The sequence below is a fragment of the Melanotaenia boesemani genome, chromosome 4 (genome assembly GCF_017639745.1).
Source record: "Melanotaenia boesemani isolate fMelBoe1 chromosome 4, fMelBoe1.pri, whole genome shotgun sequence".
Classification (NCBI taxonomy): Eukaryota; Metazoa; Chordata; class Actinopteri; order Atheriniformes; family Melanotaeniidae; genus Melanotaenia; species Melanotaenia boesemani.
In genome coordinates this window covers 17,952,551-17,974,982 of record NC_055685.1, presented here as the reverse complement: position 1 = coordinate 17,974,982, position 22,432 = coordinate 17,952,551, and the positions used below count along the sequence as shown (strand labels likewise).

The window sequence follows — 22,432 nt, the reverse complement described above, 5'->3', positions numbered from 1 at the left end:
GCCTGTTAAGCTAGAGAGTATAAAAACGTGCTGCATTTCAGTGTGTGATGGGAATCTTCTGTTTGTGTGTTCACATTTAAAATCCAAAGCTTTGTAACTCTGCTGGTGTCTTCATCCTGTTTGTGAAGAGGAAAGGTTGAAAGCTTTTCGCGGTCTCTGTGTTGGGCTTGGCCCATTAACAAAGGGCACCCTGTGGAAGGAAAAGCAACCGAAACATGACAGCATTGTTGATACGGTCAAAATCTAACACAGAGATAACAACAAAGCTTTCAGTTGCATTCATTGCACTCTTTTGGTATGTTTTTTGATCTCTCTGATCTCAGTGTTGGTGTTTTGTTATGAGTTGCATTTATGACTTTCCTCTATAAATGCAACATCACTCCAAAGGTTTCTGTCATTCAATTTAACTTTTCCATTTGGTGCTTGTGTGTCACATTTCAGGCTATAAATCCTGTACAGAATATCAATAAATGCTAGCCCATTCTTACTCTTAAGTGGTAGAAGGAAGTAAAAAAAATTAAGATAAATCCCCTATCTCATTACAGACTTCTCTCTTCCTTCTGAAACAAGTCTTACTAGTATTTTGTGGAGAGGTTATCTTGAGCCATGAGTCAAAATTTTCAGCCCAACCACCACGAGTCAGTAACGTCAAACATTCCTGATGTTCCTTGAGTTTGCGTATAAGTTAATTCCTACTGAACATTGTTTCTGTATAAAACAATTAATAGGAATTGGTGTATTGCCAAAATCAGACTATGTATTCTTAAGACCTGAAGAGAAGCCTTAATAACCTTTTTGTCTTTTAACAATAGCTCATAATATTGCAAATGAACTTAACTAAACAAGTATTGGAAGTAACTTTGTAAAAGGGACTTGCATTACGATTTTTCTAACAATAATCCTTTAGAAAATAAAAATGCCAGTTGAAATTGTGCAGATAATGAAGCATATATGGGGCTGCTCATTGTCTAGGAATAGGGGTGTATTGCGCAAATGTTTACTAAATACTTTAAATATGGTGTAAATCTGCAGATCTATACTGCTTATATCTTTTTTTTACTTAAGAGAAGACTTAATTGCCTGTTTCTCTTCATAGATTTGGTTAGTCATGTCTGTCAGGGTGCTAGACCAAACTATGTGGCTTTTGTTCTGGATATCCCAGACACATACTTCTGGTTGCGGGCCTCTTCCCTCTGGCTCTCAATATTCTTTAGTGAGGGCAGTGCAGCTGGTGGGAAATGCACACAGAGACACAAGCTATGCTAGGACACGTTGGCTAAACTGATAAAAATACAACGTTGGTCAAGCTGTGGTCATCTTGGAATCAAGCATTCATTGTGAGAGCATACACATAACTTTTGGCCTCATTTCTGTGCTCACCTTGCAGGCATGGAAGAAGCGGTGGTTTGTTCTTCGCAGTGGCCGTCTGACAGGCGACCCAGACGTGTTGGAGTACTACAAGAATGACCATACCAAGAAGCCCATTCGTGTGATTGATCTCAACTTGTGTGAGCAGGTATAGTTGGCCAGACTCCAAACAGAAGAACCTAAGGTCTAAGTTTCTGAATAAATAATTGAAATCTACACTAACAGTTTGTGTCTAACAATAGATTTGTGGTGTTTTGCATTGATAAAAATTGACTCTCACAAAGCAAGCACTTTTTGCATTCATGTCTACAATCTTCAGTTTAGCATCACTCAATATTTTAGATAAACTGCACTTAAGAGGCTGTTGTCATGTTGGGAGTCTTACTTGATATCTCTGAAATGGCAATAAACTTAAAAAATAGTTATTTTATTGACCATTTCATAAATATTATTTTCAGCTCTACTACCAGTTCACTGTTACTTCATTTTTTTATTTTTGACTGACTAGATATTTAGTCCCTTTTCTTTCCTTTACTTGCCATAATAAGGTAATGTAGGTACATGATTTGTCACTTTAGGTGGACGCTGGGCTGGCATTCAACAAGAAAGAATTGGAGCACAGCTTCATATTCGACATCAAGACTATCGACCGTGTCTTCTACCTGGTGGCTGACACTGAAGACGAGATGAATAAGTGGGTTCGCCACATCTGCGATATCTGTGGTTTTAATCCCACTGATGATGGTAATTATTAAATACTTGGCATCACATCAACAATATAGTGTTTTAAATTAACATTCACAACTTTTATTTGTGTCCCAAACGGCAACTGCACTTCTGAGAACTCTTCACTAAGATCAGGATAGGCTATATAATTTTGTTGTTGGCTGATGTCATGTTAACTAAGATATATTAATAACATCAGTTGTTTTATTAAAGATTAAGTCATTAAAGCTAACATTACTTCATATTCTGGCCCTCTTCCTGTAAGGCGCATCCTGTATAATTTGTCCACTAATATGCCCAACTCATATGCAAGTTAACTTATTTTTCTTTTAGTTTGCAAAAAGTGAAATGAACGGCACCACGGCCTCACAGCAAGAAGGTTGCTTATTCACATCTCGGCTTGCGAGGGGTTAGAATATTGGCATTTCTGTGTGGAATTGGCATGTTCTCCTCGTGTATACATGGGTTCTCTCCGGACACTCCGGCTTCCTTCCACCATCCAATGACATGCATGTTAGGTTAAGGGGTCACTCTAAATTCTCGCCAAAAAGTGAGTGTGAGCGTGAGTGGTTGTTTGTCTGATTACACTGGCAACCTGTCCATGGTGTACCCTGCCTCTGGCCTGCTAATTGCTAGGATAAGCTCCAGCTTCCCCGTGATGCCCCACAAATAAGCGGTGTAGAAAATTAATGAATGAATCTCCAGTTCCTAGACATAACTGTAAGACTTGTAAACTGGCAATGAATTTCCAGTTAGCTTTTTTTTAAGGGTGTATTTCATCACCATCCATAAACAAGTATACTGAATTGCCACAATAAAACAATAAAAGCTTAGACATTAGAACAGTGGTTCCCAAACTTTTTTACCTGGTCAAGTCTAGGTCAAGATATACCTCATCATATTTTGTTGTTCTTGTTTTGGTACCTGAAATCTCTGTTGTTGATTCATCATAGTTTGCCCATGGGTGCTTCCTCAAATTTGTCCATGTTTTGCTAGCTGTGCAAAACCTATCAACTGTGTTTAGCCTTGCTTCGCCCCACCTGTCATAACTCTGAGCCTGCCTCCCAGTTTAGGAACCACTGCATTAGAACAACATCTTTGTTCAGTGTCTTATGTTGCTGTTGTGCTTTTCCAAATGTCTGCATTGCTCCTTCTGCAGTAGTTTTAAAAATCAGCTGAATGTGCCAGAAGGCCTCTCTTTAGCATAGTTCTCAGCCATGGTCTAATGATCCATGTGTTGATCCATGTGTTGCATTGAGGCTCATGTTACACTTGCTCCCAGTACTGAATAATCAAAGCATTGTGTGTCTGTAGGTCTCACTGTCCTTCTATTGCTCCTAGTCTCTTATCTGGTTTTCACTTGCTCTTATTTATATAATCTTGTTTCTCATTCTCACTCTCGTCATCTTTCAACCTAATCACACCTTACATTTGCACTCAGCTCCCAGTCTTCTTTAATTTCTCCTCTTTGTTGAGGTTAAGAAATTGCACTAGTTCATGAAGATACCTTTTGGGAGAAGAAGGTCATTTTTATACTTGGCAAGTGCGTCACTTATTATGCTGCTGCAAGGTCATCTTTGCAACTGTGCCTCCACAGTTCTTTTTACATAGCTAGTGTTACAGGGCAACCCTGATATCAGCGTTTATGGTTTCTCTCAAACAGAATTATGGGAACTGGCTTTTAAAACCTTGCCTGCTAACAGTAAGATTTTTCAAGGAGAAACTAGGTATAAAGACATATTCTAGCAGATGGGCCTCCTGAGCTCTTACTATTAAATAATGTCCTTGGCTCTCTTTCTGCTTGCACCTCGTCTGCATGCAAGACCCAACTCCCCCTCATTTGTTTTGTGTGGCCACACTACATGTAGAGTGCTTCATTGCTGAGGAGATATTGGAGAAAAGAACATTATGAGGGCTGGAAGAATGGAGGCTCTCAAAAACGGTGTAGGAGGTATAGTTTAATACACTCAGTGGGGATTTTCCCTTTCCCACTGTAAATCAACACTAAAGTTTTAACAAGAAAAAAGCAAATAATGTTATGCCATCAGAGAAGAGAGGAACAGCTCTTGTACTCTAAAGATTTCTTTTTCTGGATGAGGTCTGAGTACAATATCACTTAAAATAATAGACATTCTCAGTTTTTCCTTATTTTAAGCAGCGAATAGTAACAAAAGGGGTTTGTGTTTCTATTCAGTGAGATCAAAACAGAGTTTCAAAGTGCAGCAGTACCCATACATACCAACAAAATAGGAAAAATGAGACGGGGATATCAAAGCCATTTCTGTTAAGGAACCTTGGGGACTGCAGTGTTTCCCCCAGGTTGCTAGCCTTGGGGGGGGGATCAGTCGACACTGACCTAAAATCCGTCAGTCTGACTACCATGAATAGATGGCTGGAACAAAGCGGACTAATATTTAGTCTTTTTTGGCTATTAAGTTACATACATGTAACTTGCATATATGTTTAATAAACAGGATGTAAATCTCAGCAACTTTAAAATCACCTCTGCTGAATCAGGTATTGATTAACTCTAAACACAACTGAAAGCAACAACTTGACAAGTTAATTGGGCTTTTGAGACAGTAGTTGCAATAAAACTGCTATTTTATTGGTTGTATTAGGGTACATTACTGTGAGTAATCTAGTACTTGAAAGCACATTAATTATGCCTTACCAGTGGAAGTTATAGATAATTTTGTAAATGTTGGGGGCACCAGAGGTGTTGTATTAATGGTTATATTTGCTAAAGTGTGAGTCCTCGTGTTTAGACCTACTCGTACTCCAGCAGGTCTATTTGTGCGAGTTTACTGAGCAAACCTTCACTGATGGGATTGTCTGTCCCAGTGCCCTCTCTTACTCTGCCTGTTCTTGTCAGTTTTTAAGCCACCCCACTCTACCCACTTCATCAGCTGTCATAACTCACTCCAGTGCGGCAGTTAGTTTAAGCACAAAGGTTTGAAAAGGACTCTGAAATTTTTATAACTCACCTTGTGACAAAACAGAGACCTTGGTGAAATTATGTCTGAGAAAAGGTGTGGGAAGGTACCAAAAAAAAAAAAACAACCCAGGAAAAACAATATTAAGGGTTAATATGTATGAATATAGCTCTTAGTTGGGTTATCTGTTTATGCTGGGATGAACTGACTGATGAGAATAACGGCTTGTGTTGCTGGTGTTTGAAGCCGTCTGTTTGCACCACTGTTCACCAGCTCATGCTGGACAATGCGTCATATTTGAAAAGAATTTATTTCTATTTGGGGTTTTTATCCAAGAGAGAAGTGCTATGTTCCTTTAGCTTGTTGGATCAATGGTGAAGGTGTTAGCCGCTGACTTGCAGGTTTATTTTCAGTATACAAAGCACAGGGAAACAGATAGATATGAGATTTGTCCTTGAGCTGCAGTTTTATCAGAACAAGCCAACATTCTTCACATTAGCCTCTCAAGTTCAGAGATTACAGAGATGTAAAGATTGATGTATTTCTGGTCAAAATGTACTTGAAGACTTAAGTAGTGCATTGAAAATCGGGTTGCTAGGTAACAGTTTGAATCTTAAGTTTTCTCTGCCAGAGTTGGCATTTGTAAGACAGCTTACTGTTTATTTTGTGCCTAATATCATAAGTCAGCTAGATAACCTATACAGTGTCAGTGGGCTTTACAGGCCCACAGCATCATTTGGTCCCTCAGCCGTCTTGATTGTCTTTGGGTTCATTTAGAACTGTGGGTTTAAATTAGCTGAGCAGATTTTTATAGCAGGTGGCATTGAAATAGCAGGCCTGTATCCTCACTCATGGATGTGAACTTGGATGCTGAAAACATGTTAGCATTTGTGGGTGGATGTGGCACTGTTGTCTGTGCTGGTGTGCGCATTACATATACCATCACATGACTTGTGTGTAAATTTCTACTGTTATTGTCCAAGATTATGCTAATAATAGCCCACAAAAACATATGATTTAAAATATTTAATATTTGCTAATATTAGCTCACATTTAATCCGAGGTACTTTTTTCTCCCCTGAAAGCCACGTTTAGCAATCACTGTCTTATCATCCAACAAATCTTTATGGCATTTGAGTTTTCTGACCAGTTTAGTCTCTACTCTCACAAAATTTATTTATTCTGTTATTGTTCGAGAAAAATGACTTGTGGTTTTTCTTCTGGAAGTTAAAGATTTTACTCCTGTTTATGAAAGTGATAGTTAATTCATTGTCTAAAAAAAATCTTTATGTTTCACCTCTTAAAACAGTGAACACACCATTAGGATCAATGTCACACACAGACATTTACTTAACTAGGTGACATTTAGAACATAAAGCTTTGACAGGAGTTAACCCCACCTCTCTCATTTTCCTTGTCCAGATGCAGCAAAAGCCGCTCATCAGTCAGCCACCGGGGGTCTTGTGGTAGATACCCCCCCACACCCAGCTCTGGGCAATATTGTTGGTCCAGCAGCATCGTTGCTGTCCAGTGTGCCACCTCCATACCAGCCAGTTAGTGTGCGACACCTGGATTCTCAGTCCAGCTCAGAGGAGCCCCAGGATTACCTGTGGCTTGCCAACTGTGAGAGCAAAAAGCCTGAACCTAACAGGTGAGATTAATAATATTAATTTGCTTAATTCACAGTGCTGTGGTGTTGATCATTTTAGCACTTATCTGCACTGTTTCCAGACCATTTCTTTTTTTTTTTTTTTTTTTTTTGTATGTTTCAACTTTACTATTACTCTTACCTTGTCCTTGTCTCTACTGTATGGTGCAATGTAGCTCAGGGGAGTGTCAGTCTCCACTGGAGGGGGACCAGGAGTATTTACTCCTTGAGGAGTGTGAGAGCAAGACTCTTCCTCCACAGAGTAGTTTGTGAGTTGCCAGCTTTTTGGTTGGAGCTGTCTGCTGGTGTGGAGTTCTAGACTTGTGTAGAAGGCAAACCAACAGAAAAACACAAATGCTTCATACAAAACTCTACTGTAGATTATTATGACTAAAAACGATTAAAACAAATAGATATTACTGCTGTATTATAATTTTTGCAAATAATCCTCCCTGTGTATTGGAAAAAAAACTAGGATTTTCTTAGCATCATACTAAACTGATTTTGTTTTTGCCTGCATGTGTTGAAAACTTGAAACTTAGTTTACAAGTAATGCTAATAATGAATGATTTTTACTAATGAGAAGCCTTAATATAAGTTTGTATTAATAAGCGTAACTTTTTTAACAGTATTGTAAAGGCATGTTTTACTGTGACTGTGTGGAATTCTTAGCATCACTGAATCAACATGCTTTAATCTGAGTCTTCATCTTTGGTGCATATTATGTTCTCAGAGCCCATGCCGAATGCTCGAAGTCTACCTCGTCAGAGACAGACCTGAACGACAACCTCCCGTCTCACCGCACGCCTACACCTTCCGCTTCCTCAGCAAAACACACTTCACACAATGGCTTCTTCCCACAGCATCCGAGTCCAGCTTCTGCTCCTTCTTTTTACGACTCCCCTCCTTCACGTGGTGCCTTACTCTCAAATGATGGTGGCCTCTATCAACTCCCCCGCAGCTACTCCCAGGACACTGTGCTGCTCCCTAAGTCTGCCTCCTCCCCCCCGGCTCATCCAGACAGCGGGGATGCCTCTGACCTTTATGTCTTCAACACACCTTCAAGGAAGCACTCAGTGGAGACACAGATGCGCAATTTTTCCATCAGTTACGACATCCCACCCACACCTGGTGCAAACTGTACTTACCAGGTGCCTCGCACATTGTCATCATCAACAGGGGTTGGAGGCTCAGAGGGTGGGGGAGATGTAGTGCCTCCTCCCAGGCCGCCCAAACCTTCACTGGGATCCACCTCAGGGCTCCCACCCCCTCCTGCTGAGCGCTCACCTACGGACACCTATTGTGTGCCTCGCTCAGCCTCAGAGACGGATGGAAACTACTGTGTACCAACTAGTGCTGGGAGTAAAGCTTTACGCAGCAACACTATCGGCACTGTTGACTGTTCCCGGCTCCGAAAAGGTTTGTGTTACTTTTTTCCTTGGTGCCCCTTACTCTTGATTTTGATGGATATTTCCTCTAGATGCTATAGCCATGTGTTCGCGTTTGCACATTTTTCTACATCACAACCCACTTGTCAAATCTGTCACATTTTACTCTGCTGTTATTACCTCGAGGAGGAGCAGTGTGCCATCCAATCTGTGAAAAACCAACAAAAGAAAACTAAATGTGTTAAAATATATTCCCAGATGAGATGATATTAACACTAAAATCTAACAAAATTAGAAGAAGATAATCTGCCTTTGACAATAACTCATGCCCATCATTCATTTTATCAAGCCTTAAAATGAAGAAAGAATAAAACCAAAACCGTCAAGAGAGGAAGGTCAGGTTATTTTAACTCTTCCCTCTTGTGGTGAAAAATGTCAGTGCAGAACTTATAGTATAAAAATCATATTAGGTATGTTTTTATCTATCCAATTTGCCAGGTGTCAAATAAGATATCCAGTCATTTTTTTAATTGTAATCAAACAGCTGAATAGATGTTGGGGAAACTGGTCAATGTAAAATAAGTGACTCAGTACAATAACATTTTTACTTCTTTTTATACATTCACAAACTGATATGTCTCTGCTATCTGGTCTCATTATGATTGTTTTGCCACATTTAGTCTTTTGCAGTAGGGACACTAAGTATTAGTATGCCTTACAAGTTTTATTCTGTATGGTTGTTCTTCTGTTTGTAAGTGACATGCATTATCACCTATCATACCTCCAGTATTTAAGGTTAAAGCTATGTGTAAAACAGACTATATACTAAAATAAAATCACATTACAGTTATACTACACACACTGACATTTTCTTCTTTTTTTTCTTTTATTTTTACTTGTTTTTGTTTGTTTGTTGCAGATTTTGGATCCCAGGACTGCTATGACATTCCCAGATCATTCCCTTCAGACAAAAGCTGCTCATTTGATTTCAACGAAAGCTTCAACAGCTACTTTGTAAGTGTTTCAAGAGTCACTAATGGACTGTAGAGCACTCCAGTGCACTATAGAGAACTGGTGCACTTTCATGATGTGATTTACAGCAGAATCGTCATTATAGTGGTGATGTTTTAACAAGCTGTGACGATATTGAAGATCAAGTGCCTTAAATACTCTAATTGCTCGAAAAGGTATGATATTTCTTATAGTAAAGTTAGGATAGTATTGAAATAGTAAACATAAACAGAATGCTGCAATTCAAAATCTTCTTTTTCTTGAAAATTTGTGATTGTTTCCTTGAAACAGAGATTTAATTTTTATTGATATATTTCTATTGTACTCCGGTGTAAAGGTCTTTACTTAGTGCTGGCCAGTCCATGGAGGTTGTATCTCATGCTTCCTGAATCACTCTTTTATGATTTGAACCCAATAAATTCTGGCATTATCACCTTAAAATATATCATTGCGAGTGGAAAATAAGGGAAACTCATGGTATTAAAACTGGTTCATTCAGTTAACTGAGGTAGTTAATAGAGCATCGACCGGACCCAATGAAACAACACCAAATCACATCCCTGCCTCCACAGATTTGAATAGTCACTTTTTCCGCTGCTCTTCTTTCTTTGAAGAGTCCATTGCTCCTTGATTTTGAAACTATGATCTTTATGTTGACAGTGGTGTGTTAGCTTTTCAGCTCTTTCCTAAACAATAAATTTTAAATTTGAAGCCAGAATGTGTGAAAATTATCTTGGACATTCATTTTGTTCATCAGTCTAGAAGCACTTTAGCATCAGTTGAGCGTTTTTGATTTAAGAGCTTATTCATCTGCCTTTTGACCCTCAGAAAAACAAAGGAATGATGCCATTGGGTCATTCTGCCGAGGAGGTCGACCAGAACTATGTCCCTATGAGTGTCAACTCCCCATCACATCATCACTCAGGCAGTTTGACAGAGCCAGTGCATGAGACAAACTATGTTCCAATGACCCCAAGCACTATGGAGTTCTCCTCCCTGGGAAAACAGGTTCCCCCACCCGCCCACATGGGATTCCGCTCAAGTCCAAAAACCCCCCCTCGCAGACCAGTGTTAAGTGATTGCCAACCACCACCTGTGGATCGAAATCTCAAGCCTGATCGCAAAGGTGAGAGCACAATAAGTGTGCATGCATGCATGTATCCAGTGTGTTGTGGCTTCATGGTTGGTTTGTGTTGAACTTCATTGTTCCTCTTAACTTTCTTCAGTATGCTAAGTGTAAACTAATGCTCCAACTCATGCTTTGTCTCTCACTGCTGGGCATAAAACCAACAACACAAAATTTTCATTGTCAACATGGTTATCTTTTACTTACATACTAATGTGGGAAATGCCTCCCCTGGTTTATCTGGTTATTAAATTCTATTAAATATGAGCAGTTTTTTTTTCTTCATTTATATTTTTGTTTAATTAGTTTACATCCTTCTACATTTCTCTGAGTTAACTTTTGTCAAAAGCATGCTTCACTTGAGCTGAGAGGCAGTATTAGTCGTTTTGGAGGGGGCTGGTCCCTGTGCCATGCAGTGACCAAAGTCTGGAGTGGTCACCTCCATCCCCTTTGTTCCCATTATTTGAATGGAGCCCTTTGATTAAAGACCTGAAGACAGAAGGGTTTTAGAATGTGGCCAGACTGAAAGACAGAGCGCTGGGCAAAAAGAGTATGACAGAAAATATCTTACAGGCAAATCAATTGCAAGATCTGTAAATGTCACAGGGTAAAATAGTGTGACTTTATATTTCTTGATTAGAAAATATACCTTTTGTTTAACCTTGAGGCCAGTTCGATTTCCTTTTAGTATTAGTCACTGCAAAAAACATGTCTGTTTAAAATTGTTCAGAGCTTCATTGCTTCCATTTGTCAGGTGGTTGTGCTGCAAGTATTTCACATAGTATATTTCATAAAAAGAAAATAACTTTCAATCTCAGATTTCAAGAAAATTGGAATTACTGTTGAGAGCTTTTGTTGCAGGAAACATGTTTTTTTGTAATCAGTATATAGAGACAGGTGTAGGATTCCTTTGCTTCTTTTCCCGATGTCTTCTTGTTGATGTAATTTACACTAGATATAAACAAAAGTGCCTCAAATTTACGTTTACATTTTACATTTGACAATACAAGTTCTTCTGACTACACATGGCCCATGATGTACGACCCCTGACAAAAATGATGGAATCACCAGTCTTGTTTTAAATTTGTAGATAACAAAAGGAGCTCACAGACACGCCACACAACTAAAGTCATTTAAAATGGCAACTTTCTTGTTTTAAAAAACACTAAAAGAAATTAAGAAAAAGTTTGGTTAGTCAATAATAACAATAGCTTTTTTAGATCAAGAAGAGAGAAAAATTATAGAATCATTTCATTCTGAGAAAAAAAAAATTGGGAATCTTCTCGTGAATGAACATTTCCAGAACTAATATCTGCATCAGATTAAATCTGCTTATTAATCTGCAGTTAAACATGAGGTTCACACCTGGAGAGTTGTTGCACCAAGTGGACTGACATGAATCATGGCTCCAACACGAAAGATGTCAATTAAAACCAAGATGATTATCAAACTTCTTAAAGAAGGTAAATCATCACAGTCTGTTGCAAAAAATGTTGGTTGTTCACAGTCAGCTGTGTCTAAAACCTGGACCAACTACAAATAACAGCAAAAGGTAAGCATTCTGGTAGACCAAGGAAGATACTGAAGTGTCAATATAGAAAACTTACAGCTATAAGTCTTAAAAACTGAAAATGCACAGAGAAACAAATGAGTCAATGTCTGTGAAAGAACTGTAAATGGTAAATGGACTTTTCTAGTCATCTTGACTGTTCAAGATGCTCCTCGCTGCATGTCACATTCACCCATTCACACACACACTCATACAGCACTTCTAATGTAACACATTAGGTGCTTTGCTCTTTCAAACACATTCATACCCTGAAAAGACACATCGGAGGCAATGTGGGGTTCAGTGTCTTACCCAAGGACACTTTAGCATGTAGTCAGGGGAAGCCTGAAATTTAACCACTGACTTTCAGGTTGGCAGGCGGCTGGTCTTCCTCCAGAGCTACAACCACCCCAGTTTAACAAAAAGCTTAAAGGAAATGGGACTAACATACAGAAAAGCTAAAACAAAAGCCATTTTACACACGTAAACAGAAAAACTGAGATGGATGTCATTACATCTTCAGTAAATGCACAAGTTTATGTTGACATTTTGGACACTTATTATTCCATCAACTGAAATGATGTCTGGGGACGATGACATCATTTTTCAAGATGATAGTGTGTCTTGTCATAGTTCAAAAACTGAAAACTACTTGGAAAAAGCTCAATGTCATGGACAGCAACTAGTCCAGATCTCAATCCATTTGAAAATCTGTGGAGGAAATTAAGGAAAATGATCCATGACAAGGCTCCAACCTGCAAAGCTGATCTGGCAGCAGCAATAAGAGAAAGTTGGAGCCAGATTGATGAAGAGTTCTGTTTGTTACTCGTTACGTCCATGCCTCTGCAGGCTGGTGGTGTAACAAAGTACAAGTGGTGTGTTGTAGTGTTTTGTTTTTTTATGATTCCATATTTTTTCCTCAGAATTTGGTAATTCTATAAATTTTTCCCTCTTCTTGATCTTAAAAAAAAGCAATGTCATCGACTACCACAATTCTTTGGGGTGATTTCTTTTAGTGTTCCTAAAGCCAGGAAGTTGCCATTTTAAATGACTTTAGTTTTGTGGCATGTCTCTGTGTGTGTGTGTGTTTTTTTTTTTTTTTTTCTCTACAAAGTCAAACAACTAAATAAACATCCTTTCAGACTGGTGGTTACATCATGTTTGCCAGAGGTTGTACTCTGAGCTACCTTGACGTGTGCACGGCTGTGCTTTGTATTAGAAAAAGTACAAAGGCCAGTTTAAAGCTTAGTTAACCCAGATTATGGCCAGAAATCTTCAAGGCAGATGTCCTTTAATATTTGAACCAAGATATTTAAGTGAAAACTGCAGAAAAGTAAACATCAGGTGTCTATTCTCTAATCTTTATCTTATTAAGTGTAATATATGAATAAATAAAGTAATATAAATCTTCCCTTCACGTTACATATTTCCTTACCATGAGCCAAACAAAGTCTAATGTTCTCTAGACTACTCTGAATCTCTGAGCAATGTTCATCTTTTGTGCACTTTTCTCTCTGCTTTGACTGTTCCAGAATTTGAGTCGTGTTCAAGGCTAGCTTCATTTTCATACGATTCCTTTTGAATCAAGTGTGATTATGTAAAAATACTGCACAGTTTATAGTTTTGCTCTTGACATCAGTGCAGATAAATGTTGAGCTCAGTGTAAATGCAGCATTGTGTCTTATTGACAAGTAACTGTTCTGCTGCAGATTGATATGTGCTCTTCTCAACATGACCTGATTTTTCAGTGTACTCTCAGTGCTTCTACACAGCTAATTGTGCATGCACAGCTGTGATGTCAGTCTTTGTGTGGGAAGCCGTGGTGCATGGAGTGAGGTGCATGTTGGGCAGTGTGGGTCTACTGTTGTCATGACAATCATCCTCTCGAAGTGTGCTGCTCAAAAAGGTGATTGGGTGTACATGAGGGTGCAGTTTACTTGTCTTTTGCTTTGCATGGCAGAGCAATTCTTACTGTAGGGCTGAACTGTTGTGATCACCCGAAATTTTGTAATAAGCAAAGTCTTCTTTCACCAATCAGGTCAGAGTCCTAAAATAATAAGAGCAAAAGGTGTCTGTTTAGAGCGAACGGACTCTCAAACCGTAGGTGAATTCCCGAGGGGACGACGCAAGGGTAGGTACACCACACTGAACTGCTGTTGTGTATCTGACTACTTTCCATTCTTTGATTCTCCACACCCTACTTCATCTGGACTCTTTGCATGTTGTAAGTAGTTTACTGTGTAATGTCTCTTTTTTTTGCAGGCCCTTGGCTTCTGAAAACATGAAATGTGTGAAATTATCCAGTTTTATTACAAATTCCAACAGATGATGCATGAGTGTTTTTTACTGTTCTTTATGATTGCATAATGCAAAAATATACCATGATACTAATATGATTTCTTAAATGCAGTCATCCAAATAACATACTAACGTTTCTCCTCCTGAATAATTAATTTTGTGTTTTTGTTTGCAGTACAACACATTGTGCTTCCAAAATACACATTAAGATGCCACATTACTATCCCCAAAACACATGTGAGGTTGTTTTAGATGCATCTCCAGGATGATATTGGACAAGGATATAATCTAATGTGAACCTTGGGCAAACAACCAAATCTGCTTTCTTGTTTTTGTGTACATGGGAGTATATTTTAGCCACCTCCTGATTAAAGTTTGAAAAACAGTTTCCTTAAGCAGAGGCTGTGGATAATCGTCTATCCATAGTGAACAGAAACTGTGAGTTACCATATTAGCGCTAGATAAGTCACCGTCATGTAATTTCCCTCTGGGATAAATGAAATATGTTTCATCAATTTCAAATAGACTTCTTAATTCTCCAGCGTTTTGCATATTATGCTGGATTCAACTGTGTTTTTATAAGTTTTATAAGTTTCAATAGATAATAAAGTTATACTTTTTACAAAAAAAGAAACAAAATATATCCAACAGTCGTAATTTTTTGCTCCAACAGAGAATGTCAAGTTGATACCATGCTGTGTTGTATTTTGGGTAACTGGGTTTGTTGAAACAACGTATTGTAAGATTTAGATCAACTTGGCAGCTCAGTTTAATAACCAAATGAAATTAATTCGAACAGGCAATGAGAGGGCTTCTCCTGCAAGATGGCCATCCTGTCCCCAAAGTGCGACTTAAGCAACTTTGCTTATGATTTAAACAAAGCAAACACATTAGAAAGAACATTAAGAAACACTTCTGTCAGCACACTTTCAGTAGAAGCTGAAGTGAAGCATAAATGACAAACTGCTTTTAATTTATGTATGATGCAGTTGTCAATAAACCAGGATACAACAGTGTTTCCCTTTAAATCTTTGTAAATCACTTTTTGCTACCCCCCCCCCCCCCCCCACCCATACACACACACACACACACACACACACACACACACACACACACACACACACACAAAACAACCAGGACAGATACAATTTCATTCTTTGTACCGAATTAACTGGCTAACTGGTATGTGCACCCTGTTTTAGGAAAACCTGCTCCACTGGAGATCAAACCACTACACGAATGGGAGGAGACCTGCACACCTGTCCGCTCACCTGTCACACGGTCCTTTGCCCGAGAGTAAGTATCTAAAATGCTCTGCAGCATTTTTCATAGTTGTAAATTTAGCAGCTAAGGACATGTTCTCACAGCTCTGCTTTCCTGCGGGTTTTAGTTTAAGCTGAAGCTGCTGCTACACAGAGTGGAGTGTTTCTGAAAGTTTGAGTTTTACTTCTTTGAGAAACATTATTGTTGAAAAATATGTACATTGTCTAGCCTGTGCTTTGTATAACAACACAAAATGCAGCTGGGGCGATCTTTTGTGGGTTAAAGAGTCTGTAGTGAGAACATGCCCTTTTATAGTGGATACAGTTAGATAGACACTAACACTTCATTCATTACTGTAGTCACTGTTTGACTAAAGTAGCACTGCTCATGCAAACAGGTCTGGGATCTCCCTCAGAGCTACGTTACACTGAAGGCACTTTGTTGGCTTATCTGAGATCAGACCTATTTTTGTGCTTAATACTGCAGGGACTCCCCGTCCCCACAGTGGTTTATAGCTGTAGCTGTTATGTCTGTATTATGTTTTTTGCTCACCAGAGAGTATATTTGCTTGGAAATCGGTGTGTAAACATTTTGAATGCTGCTCAGTCTCTCTAGGTTTCCAATGCCAACGAGACCCCCGTCAGTGCATAGCACGGCCTCCAGCACTGACTCCGAGGAGTATGATGAGAATTATGTAGCCATGGACTCTAATAAATCCACAGATGAACCAGTATGTAACACACAACTGTCCTCTGATTAAAAAGAAGTCATGATTTTTTTATTCACTTTTTAAGGTCCAGAAAAAAATCAAATAAACTTATTGAAGAAAATTCATTTATTAATTGCAATTTCTGCTTATTCCAGTTTCCTTAAACTGTTCATGCTCTTTAAATAAAACCACTATGCACTTTTTACATGGATCCACCAGCAAAATAGTGTGAGGCAGACATAGTTTAAAGGACTGATCCTCATCCTGTGATTACCTCCTGAAAATAGGAATAAATCCCAGTTTATAGTTCTTTCTTCACCCACTTAGTCATCTATAGGTGTGGACAAGATACTGGTGGCTGCAGATGGACTCCTCCCCACTGAAACTCCTTTCATTGCAGTTTCCTTTTGTTCTGCTGTCCTACTTTCTCTGCCTTTTTTCTATCGGACATTTTTTTTTAGGTTTATTTTATTTTGCCAGTGGGTAAAATTAAATCATGTTGGCACATCTTTCACTTATTCAAAGGTGACTAATAAAACATGGAAAAAAGGTGGTAAATACAGCTTTGTACCCTCTAAAACACCATTGGGAAACATGTTTGTTACTGTTTGTGTATTTGATTTACTGTTTTCTGATTTTTCTTGCTGTTAACTGCTTGTTTACTTTTTTACTTGCTTTGATACAAAATGCCAACTTCCTGCTCTTTCATTGCTCATGTTACTTTCTTTTCCCCTAGTTTCCCATTCCCCTGGCTTCCTCAGACTCTGCCTTAATCAGATTTCTTTTTCTTGCATTTTGGTCGTAACCATCTGCTCTTCTTTGTTTTCCTCCTTCGCAATTTCCCTCTTATTCTGTGTAGAGAGGAGTCCTTCTACTGCACAGTTCCCATCACCCCTGTAAAGAGGGAGGTGGAGGAACTTGACACCATAGAGGAGGTGAGCAGGGTTGCCAGGATAGAAATGCATGGCCTGCCCTGTCAGAACACCAAAGGTTGCAGTTTTTAGTAGTTGTTACAGAGCTTGAACATCTACATCATCCCGCAGTGCATTGTAGGATGCAGACACGCACAGTAAAACAGTGACCACTTAAGATAGAAGAAAAAATAAATAAATGGATGAAGAAAAATGTAAGAGTGCTGTTCCTTGTGGAGAAAAACTGAACAATCAGACAAGGAAATGTTATCTAGACAAAATCTAGAAATTAGGCAGAATTGACCCATACCAGCGTGGGGAACAGTCCCAAAAATCTAGGATGTGTGCAGCTCAATAAGACACTTGTAGCCAGTGAGCCTTGATTCTGTACTACACGTAAGCGGACATATTTAGACACGAAACTGTAAATGCCTGCGGTCACATCTGTAGCTTTGGGATGTGAACTTTGCTTTGTTTCACTGCCCTGCAATCCCAGTCCTGTTTAAAATGTTTATATTGTTCCTGCCAATCAGTCTGAAAGAACTGACATTCTAATAATATTAAGGAAATAATCCCTGTATTCATTCAATAATCATTGTTCTGTATAACATAATTCTATAGCAACTTTTTTCTTGTTCAGAAAAGCTGGTAAGTGCACTTTATAGTACGATACCTTATAGGCATCAGAAGCTGGCAGGTGTCTGTCACTACTGGTTATTTAATTGGTTTTTTGTAAATATTGATGTAAAGTTTTAAGATAGATTTTATAATCATATTATTTTAATATTATAGCATATACAGTTTCTTTTTTGTTGGAAAAAAACATTTTGTTTACTGCATAAATACCTTAATAATTCACTTGTTTTCTTTTCACCAACAATCTGTTTTAAGTTTCACATAAAATTAATATATAGAATTTTAAAGCATCACATCAACTTTCATTTGTTTCACAATGAATTAATTCAGTGGTAAAAGGGTCCAGTCAATTCTTGTGACTGGGGTTTAACAATAACACTGGAACAAACATTGGTCGGTGCACAACATACACAGACCATTTTTTTTAAGTAACCTTATTAAGTAAGTACTATTTCTTAGGATAGTGTTTTTGATGTGTACTCCAACCATCCTCTCAACCTGAGGTGTTCTAGCTGTCTGGTCTATTCCACATCCATGGCATCGAACTGACAGCATCCTTGAGTGACAGCAGGTGTTGTGACACACACTAGTCCAGCAGTGTCTTGAATGTCAAACCCGCAGTCTGCCAACACACACAGTAATTTAAATAATACATATTTTATATGTACTATGTAAATACTTACTTGCAGATTTTACATACACTTGTTTTTATCTTAAAACAATACAGATCACACCATGCAACCGCTGGAAAATGTACATGACAAAAAAGTTGCAGAGAAAGAAAGAATGCAAACTAAAAGTCATCAATCCTAACCCTATCGCTGAAAATATACCAGAAAAATTTACTGCAAACCAATAGTGCCTACATTGTTGACTATTGTTGTTTGCCGGTGTGTCTACATATCCCACAGTGCTTTGCGGTGTGATGTGACATTCTCGAGCTCTATTAGATCACAAGTTAGATGGCACAGACACCCAACACCCCCTACAGGATGTGGCTTGGATACAAAGGTTGCAGTGATTTTTTTTTTCTTTTTCTCTTTTTAGATGTTGTATACTCTCACTATAAAACTGTTACAGTTTTGTCACATCCTAGTTCTATTAACGCCACCTTACTCCTAGATCAAGTTAACACCACTTATTAGACCAGCATCCAAGAGTTGTCACAATACCAAAAATTTTTTCTACTAATATAAATCTATTACTGTTTTAAGGATGTGGCATTCAAAGCTGAAGGCAAAAAGGAAAATTACTAGTAAGAGTACAAGTTATGAAAGAACATGAATGGTAACTCTTATGTTTTAGTTGGTACTCAAACATGGTTAAGGTTAGGATTGGTGTAATCAAGAGGATTTTTAGCTAACTGTGTTTAAACATTGAGTCTTCCCATCTTGGTTAAGGATACATACTATGTATTTCCATATTATGTATTGCAGAAATTCTTTACTGTAAAAGCATCTGAACCTCTATTTAATATTATTGTATTGAAAACTCTGTAAATGCAAAACAGTTTAAATATTAGGATGTGTAGTCTGAACCAAAGCATCAAGAATTTAGAGACTTTTTGCTTCTGTGGTGTATCCACCTTGAGCATACCTTGCAAGCCTGCTGACTGTGAATAGCGGTGGTAGCTGGATGAGAAGAAGGTTTAAGCTTCTAATGAAACAATAATCAGCTTAGTAGTAGACTAATACAATAATCCATAATTCATCTCTGTCTGTCTAAAGACACACCAAAGACAGTTTTGAATGCAATCATGTAGTTTGTTGTGCATCTGGTTTTAAATATCAGTGAAAGAATTTTGGTTATTGTGACAACAAATTTGCGTATTCATGTATGAATGTTGTTTTACTGTGACAAACTGTAAAATAATCTTTTCCTACTCTCAACCAGATCATGAAACTTGCTGCGCCTGTGCCTATGGACGGTGGTAGTAGCCCTATGGTGAAACCGAAAGGAGACAAGCAGGTGGAGTACTTGGATTTGGATCTTGAATCTGGCACATCTACCCCACCTAGGAAGGTATGGGTTTATTAGCATCAACAATCTTAATCATATTTTCTTAATTAATGGGGGTTAAGTGGTCTCTGAGAACAACTTTGTGTTTTCTCAGGTCAAAAACAACGGCACCGGTATTACATCCTCAGACGAGAGGGTGGACTATGTGGTCGTGGACCAGCAACGCACACAGGCCCTTAAGAACACCAGGGAAGCATGGAGCGAAGATCGTCAATCCACAGAGACTGATACCCCCACCAAAGTACCCAAATGAGCCCGTTGAATGTTAACTATCAACCCACCTCCCAAACCTCCAAACTGCCAGGCCTCTGATACAAGTATAGGCTCTGGTTTATTCTTTAGGGAGGTCATGTTCCACCCTAGTGAGTTCCTTAGTGTATGGATCATCATAGCCACTACTGACTTTAGTTTACACTGCTGTCAGGCCTTGGAGAGCACTGTGTGTGCATCTTTAGAAAGTTCATACAGGCCAGGAATAAGCTTTGTGTGGTAGAAATTAGGTGGAAAGACTGGACTTCAGTTTGGGAGGTTTGACTTAAGCAGACTCATGAACTTGGAACCTTCACTGCCTCCTATATGAATAAGAGGTCTTTTTGTTTTGTTTTTTTTTCCTTCCATCTTTTTTATTGCCAATGGGCTGATCCAGAGTTAACATTTCCTTAAATTGTAATGCTGTTTTTATTTTGGCGGCGGGGGGGGTGTAAATAAAATCACTTGATAATAATTACAATGTCAATGCAACACTATTGAATAGCATAGAAGGTTAACAGTGTTTATTTTTCAGTTTCTGCTGTTAAATCTGGACAAGGTTTCAGTAGATGGCCGCAGGTTAGTTTTACAATTTCTTCCTTAAGTCACGGCAGATGGCGCAAGCTGACCCCGATCTGTGTCCAACGCAGGTCTGCAAATCAGGAGCCTAGTACGACCGATTTTTCACATATGCTTTCATTTTTTTCTTTTAAAACTACGGCAGTTAAACTTGTTTATTTTAAACGTTAACAAGTGCTAAATTTAAGCTTTTGATTCACTAAAAGTTTAATCCACTGAATATGTGATTTCCATGTGTTTTGGAAGTGGAAAAGCTTCAATCTGTTGTCATGGAAGTGCAAAGACTGTACAAAAGTGTTATGTATATAAACAGGAGAAGTGTCCTTTTATTTGTATGAAATATCCACCATGTTTGACTTTAAAAGGTATAGAGATTCTGCAGGGTAGAATTCTGTACTCGTCTTAGATGGTTTCAGGACTTGTGATTAATGAATGAATTACTGTGAGTTTTTAAGAGCGTGACAGGTTTTCTGTAAGTTATGCAAAGTTATCAAACATAGGTTACAGTGAGAGAAAATCAGGTACTCTTTTTAAATGTGTACTAATACAACTTTCCATTTCTAATTTATTTTCTCAAGTAATTTCATCAGGCCAATGTCATAATCAGTTTCAGCTCAATATTCTTGATTTCAGTGGAGAAACATTTGCCAGAGTTGTTGAAATGCTTAGTGTGACATATGCTGGTAAATTAGCTTCATAAGTTAATTTTTACGTTGTCTTTCTCCTATCTCTCTCCTCTTAGGTTTAATTTATTTTAAACTGAACTGGCATACAATTTGGGAAAATTGTCTGTCTCATGTAGTCAACTTGAGGTATTGTTTGTAGACAGTTTAAGTCTGTCTCCAAAGATCTCTTCTTCACTAACCCATCATCTCTATTTCAGAAATCCCAAGCATGTGCTACCATAAAAGAAATCCTAGCTGTACATATTTTGCTATAAAATGTATTAACATGTATCGTTTAAAAGATGTGCCTACTAAGTCATCCTCATTTGACTTCACTTTTTCCTTATTGCAGTTTTGTGATACAGGCTGCTGAGCTGATGATGCTTTATCTTTTTTAACGAATCTCAACAAAAATGTAAATTTGAAAAGTGGACTAAATAAAATCCATCTCCTATGCATTGTTTCGTCTTTATTAAACTCTTGTTATCTTTGGGAAACCAGGATGTAAGAGAATATAGTAAATGAAGTAAAAATCTTCTACATGTTCTATGCCAGGTGAGATTTCTTGGTCTACACTGTCAGTTTTCACCTGATTGGAAAATGGAATAAACAGCTCCAGCTACATTAGGACCCAAACACATCATTAAATCCTTGATTTTTGTCAGAATGCATGGTAACTATTTTCTTTTATTTACTTTATATTTTGACCAGATGGTTTTCAGAATACCCCCTGCAACTAAACCCTTCAACTTTGATATATTTAGGGAAAACCCTTCATCCATCATGGTGAATGTTCAAGACCCTTGTCTGGTAGTAGAGGAAAACCTTTTCAGGAAAGAGTTTAAAATTCCACACATTTTTATGGGAAACTTCTTTTTATAGTTTACCATGTTGCCAGTTGACACTATAAACCAGGGCTACTCAATTCGGTCCTACGAGGGCCGCAATCCAGCAGGTTTTCCATGTATCCCTGCACCAACACACCTGAGTCAAATTAGGTGGCTTTAACAGCCAATCAGGTTCTACACAATAACTCATTAATTTGACTCAGGTGTGTTGGTACTGGAATACATGGAAAACCTGCTGGATTGCGGCTCTCGTAGGACCGAATTGAGTAGCCCTGCTATAAACCATTCCTGATTGTGACTTGGGTTGCAACAATTATCCAAAGCCTTACGTGTTTTACCTGTATTTCAAACGAAAAAAATACTAAACAAATTTAGAAAAAAACAGAAATGTGTACCTTGGGCATATTTTTTTTTCAACACCCTACAGCCACAGTGTAGATAACAGAAAATAATTTTAGTGTGGTGTTTGGGTTTTGCTATGAATGTAATCATGAGTAACTCTA

General features: G+C 38.3%; 1 protein-coding gene across 10 annotated transcripts in view; it reads left to right on the top strand.

Moving 5' to 3' along the window:
- gab1 (GRB2-associated binding protein 1) overlaps positions 1-21,539 on the top strand; it is a 54,375-nt gene extending 32,836 nt beyond the window's left edge. For 4 of the 10 annotated variants that reach the window (XM_041982335.1, XM_041982334.1, XM_041982341.1 and 1 more), the window contains 12 exons: positions 1,388-1,516; positions 1,947-2,112; positions 6,453-6,681; positions 6,855-6,947; positions 7,412-8,097; positions 8,986-9,080; positions 9,906-10,203; positions 13,791-13,883; positions 15,253-15,346; positions 15,920-16,043; positions 19,463-19,591; positions 19,683-21,539. In XM_041982335.1, coding sequence (XP_041838269.1) covers positions 1,388-1,516; positions 1,947-2,112; positions 6,453-6,681; positions 6,855-6,947; positions 7,412-8,097; positions 8,986-9,080; positions 9,906-10,203; positions 13,791-13,883; positions 15,253-15,346; positions 15,920-16,043; positions 19,463-19,591; positions 19,683-19,841 — 2,295 coding nt within the window. In that variant the 3' untranslated portion in view covers positions 19,842-21,539. Of the gene's footprint in view, positions 1-1,387; positions 1,517-1,946; positions 2,113-6,452; positions 6,682-6,854; positions 6,948-7,411; positions 8,098-8,985; positions 9,081-9,905; positions 10,204-13,790; positions 13,884-15,252; positions 15,347-15,919; positions 16,044-16,881; positions 16,958-19,462; positions 19,594-19,682 lie in introns of those variants that run through there. The other 6 variants (XM_041982336.1, XR_006009973.1, XM_041982338.1 and 3 more) reach the window with 6 other exon arrangements.
- Positions 21,540-22,432: the final 893 nt, after the last annotated feature.